The 4,554-nt window shown below is 50.7% G+C and overlaps 1 protein-coding gene and 1 pseudogene across 1 annotated transcript in view; one reads left to right on the top strand and one right to left on the bottom strand.

Annotated features, from left to right (window-relative positions):
• Positions 1-202: 202 nt before the first annotated feature.
• On the top strand, positions 203-1,699 carry LOC119279336 (annotated as a pseudogene).
• Positions 1,700-2,186: 487 nt separating this feature from the next.
• Positions 2,187-4,554, bottom strand: part of LOC119274900 (protein BREAST CANCER SUSCEPTIBILITY 2 homolog B-like) — a 14,679-nt gene continuing 12,311 nt past the window's right edge. The window contains exons 13-14 of the mRNA XM_037555649.1: positions 2,792-3,769; positions 2,187-2,705 (exon numbers count right to left, since the gene is read on the bottom strand). Of these exons, the coding sequence (XP_037411546.1) occupies positions 2,844-3,769 (926 nt within the window). The 3' untranslated portion in view covers positions 2,187-2,705; positions 2,792-2,843. The remainder of the gene's footprint in view (positions 2,706-2,791; positions 3,770-4,554) is intronic.

Here is a 4,554-nt window from a genome sequence, read left to right as displayed (position 1 = left end):
ACACACTAGCCCTTGTGTGCGCGTGCAAAGTGACGTGTGGCGCGAACTGCTGAACGCCCACACACCGGCCACTCCGTATGGTAAAACGGATGTGTGGGCGACCTCTCTCACACACCACACAAACAAGGTGTCCTACGTGGCATACAAAATCAGCTAATTCGTGCCAAGATTCGTGCAGAAGTTACCGAACGGTGATGGAGACGTGTGGGCGAGTTGGCTAATGCCCACACGTGTGAGCGTTAACATTTCCGTTAATTAAATCCTAACAAACACAACGGCATCGCGCCGTGCCTCGATCTCACGAAACACGATGGAGGCAACATCGACCACAGCCAACACCAACCCCGTCGCGTGCCACGGCCTGACGGCGTTCGCCCTGCGCCTCATCAGGGCGCTCTCCTCGACGAGCGCGGGCGGCAACCTCGTCTTCTCGCCGCTGTCCATCTACGCCGCACTTGCACTTACGTCCGCCGGCGCGCAGGGCGCGACTCTCCAGGAGCTGCTCGCCCTTATTGGCGCCGAGTCCCGCGAGGACATCGCCGAGACTGTCCACGGTCTGTCGAAGCACGCACTCGCCGACCGGTCGCGGAGGGGCGGGCCGCGCGTCTGCTTCGCCTTCGGCGTGTGGCACGAGGAGACCCGGAGGCTCGACCCCGCCTTCTGCGCCGCCGCCGCCCAGTCCTAGAAGGCGGAGACCCGCGCCGTCCATTTCCGCGGAAAGGTCGGTGCATGCGCAGCCATAAATTAATCTCTCTTCAGCATTTGCTCATGTTTGACACACAATCTTATTAAATTTCTAACCGATCACGCCGCAGCCAGGAGAAGCCGTGAAGCAGATCAACGCGTGGGCGGCGGCGGCGACGGACAACCTCATCGACTCGGTCCTCACCGACGGGCAAGCGTCCGCTGAGACCGACGTCATCGTGGCCAACGCCGTCTACTTCAAGGGCAGGTGGCACGTGCCCTTCCGCGAGGAGCACACCGTGGACGACAAGTTCCACCGCCTCAACGGCAGCACCTTCCACGTCCCCTTCATGCGGGGTTTTGGGGAGCAGTACGTCGCCTGCCACAAAGGGTTTAAGGTGCTCAAGCTCCGGTACAAGGAAGGACACAAGCGACCTTCGCCCTTCTCGATGTGCATCTTCCTCCCGGACGCCCGTGAAGGGCTCCATGCCCTCGTCGAGATGATGGCGTCGAGCCCAGACTTCATCGGCTCACACCTTCCGACGAGCCTTGTCCCGGTCAGCAAGCTCAGGCTGCCCAGATTCAAGCTGACCTTCTCGAAAGACATGTCTAACATTCTCCGAGAGTTGGGACTCGAGGCGGCATTCGACAAAAAGGAGGCGGACTTGTCCAGCATGGTGGAGGACGACGGCACCCACAGGCCGTTGGGTCTGAGCGGGATCATCCACAAGGCGGTCATCGAGGTGAACGAGGACGGTACCGAGGCCGCAGCCGTCACCGCGTCTATGATGGTTGGCAAAAGCGCACCCAAGCATCCGCGGCCGGTTCCCGTGGATTTTGTTGCTGATCATCCGTTTGCCTTCTTTGTGATTGAGGAGAGGTCGGGCGCCATTGTCTTTGCGGGAACGTCCTTGAACCCTCGCCATCGATGGCCCAGTCGCCTGCCAAAAGGGAAAATGTCAACAAGAGCGTACTGTCGTTTCTTCGTCACAACCTCCGTTGCTTGTTCGGCTAGGTAGCTAGCTAGCAGGGACTTGCAGAATGCATTAGATTAGAAGATTGTGTTTCGTGTACTTGCCGTCTGGCTCGGATGGCACTGCTCTTCGGCTTGAATCAACTTTGCAAACTTTTGCTACACCAATTTTTGTTACTTGCGTCAAAATACTACGGAGCCAGGATTTTAAGATAGGGGGTTGAGATTTTGCCTCTAGTGTGGAGACTGGTAAAAAACAACATGCACCGATTGTAGGCTAGGTTGATGAACTAAAATCTTATAATGAGCCCAAGAAAATTGGTGTGAGCTATGAACAATTCAATTCTAATCAAAAGTTTCCACAAATCAAATGCAAAAGCAATTCACATTTATGAACTAAATATTTCTTCTATACAAGGGGATAAGCAATGTCAAACATGCTAGCGAAGGAGGCATGTGCCTAGCTGAACGCAGAAGGTTGAAGAGAGAGGACTCTGGTTACCATGTAAAGCTAGGTGGAAGTGTATGCTATCAACAAGGACGCATGCACGTTATAAAAAGGTTCAGGCCAGGAGATTACAGACGTTAGGAACCAGTCGTTATGGGCTTTGATCTCGACGTTTACTACAAACCTGTACAGAGGAGATCAAGCCTAACTTAACCGGATCAGGATCCGAAATCACGCGCACGCTATACATACACCCTACTATACACATTTCAACAACTACCAGTGAGCATCCAGTGAGGATAGTAAACTCTGCAGGACTTCCAACAAACATTTTCTTGCATTGCTTCCAAAAGCAGCAGCGCCCATTATTCCATGGTGAGCTTCCTTAAGAGAGATAATCTTATCTATTTCCAGAAAGGGTGTAACGTTAAAAAGCAGTCATCGACGGCAGTTGGGCAAGAAAAGCTTACTGCTGGAAGACAATCATCTTGCTCTGGGCTGTGATGCCGAGATAAATTTAGATCTGTCTGTCCAAAAAGAGCCACTGCCTTTTCTGGCTGCTGCCTAAAAAAACATCGGCAGCATTTAATGTCAAACTCACTGCAACAAGGATACAGATTAGGAGATTCATTAATACATTACCAACATGAAAAATAACACCTGCAGTATAGGCACAATGAACCTACCATTGCCAGCGAGGGCATAGCAGAAGCATGGCATCAAGGAGTATACAGTCTGCTAACAGGGATGCAAATCAAAGGACCTGGACGAGCGGGGGCGTTTAAACGAAGATGCAGAGTTGCTTCCCCCACTTCTTCTCTTCTCATTAACAGCATGGTCAATATTTCCAGAATGTGTACCCATGATGTTACTAATGTCAACCAACGCTCCAGCTGGCATATGGAGTCGCTGGGCCTTATTTTTAGTGTCATTTGCACTGTCAGTTTCAGATAAACACATGGAAGAGGGCTTCGGGACCTTTGGAATTTCATTGATTGAACGACTCCCAACATGAAACATATTGGGTGGTTTGTTAGTCGCCGGGATAGCAGGTGCAGCATTTTTAGAGGATTCGGTGTGCTTCCTACCAGACATTGTCTGGTGGGAAAATGTTGCAACTTCGGTTTTCCCATTGACCCTACTTATTTTTGATAAATCAGGTCCACCTTTTGGGGCAACGGTTGAATTTGGCATCTCAACATTACATGCAGATGCCAAAGGGCGACCTACTAAATTATTTGTTGAAACCACAAGATCAGATTCGCCGAGAAGGCTTCTCGCGCGTTGAAGTGCATCACTAGAAATAGCCACTGATCTGCCTCCCGCGGTACTGAATCTGATAGAATGCTCACCAGAATCAGAAACTGTGTTATTAGAAAGTTCAAATGGCCGGTGTGGTTCCTTATGCACTTGGTTTTCTGTTGAACAAGATGCAAGATCAAGCCTCTGTTCTGGATTTTTCCGCTCAAAATTTATTTTAGTGCCTAGCTTATCGCCCACATGTCCAAAAAATTGTGTTGAAAGGGTATTCTCCTCCAAGCCCAACAAAGTAGCAGCTCGAGATACACCAGCTGAAGATATATTAACTGTTTTTGCACAGCTTGTCTTGAGAGGTGAAGCAAAGACAGGAATATTTTTGTCCAAGTTAAGGAGATTATGATTATCTGGCAAAGAATAACTCACGATCAGATCTCTTTAAATGGCAAATGTGTACAAATTAAAATGCACTAATATTATGCAATAAATGTTGTGATTAATCATCACATGATTAATTAAGGGAATCTCCCCTTATCCAAACTGCCACACCGTTGCATCCCGCAACCTACGCAAGGTAGTAACTGCCTCATGACGGTTCTCTCCCGAATCGGCGCCTCTCCAAACCGACGCCTGAAGGCGTCTCCCCATGTCATATATATACTGTAAACATGATCAATAAAGGATACAGTTGAATCATTTGTTGTCTCTTCGATTGTCTCTCTCGATTGTCTATCGATTAGTTCCAATACGTTATCAGCACGCTCCTAGCCAAGAGCGATTTGGCCGAGAGAAAGCAACCGGAGTTGGCGTCCTCGATGACTGAAGCGCGCGATGCAGCCCTCGTGCCGTCGTCTCCGGCCGCAACAGGAAGTGAACGAGAGAATGAAGAACAAGGGCATTGGCATACGTTGATCCAAATTTCTCTTTATAGAACGTGAATCAACAAAAGGTACGATGCCTCACTTCATTACCATCTTCGCTGGACTGGTGGTGGCGCTCATCGCCATCTTGCCATCAGCGTCTGGCCTCGACCCCGCGCTAGACTGGGCGAACGGAACCACCGGCTTCGCCTCCCGCGACGGAAACGCGCATCTGCGCAGATCGGCGGCGCCGGCCCTCTACAGGGTCGCCCTCCGGCATGCGCGTCATGAGCGGCTCCTCCGACGCCGCAGTCATCGATGTTGATGCAGTC

The sequence above is a fragment of the Triticum dicoccoides genome, chromosome 3B, assembly GCF_002162155.2.
Source record: "Triticum dicoccoides isolate Atlit2015 ecotype Zavitan chromosome 3B, WEW_v2.0, whole genome shotgun sequence".
Lineage (NCBI taxonomy): Eukaryota > Viridiplantae > Streptophyta > Magnoliopsida > Poales > Poaceae > Triticum > Triticum dicoccoides.
This window is presented reverse-complemented; position numbering and strand designations above follow the sequence as displayed.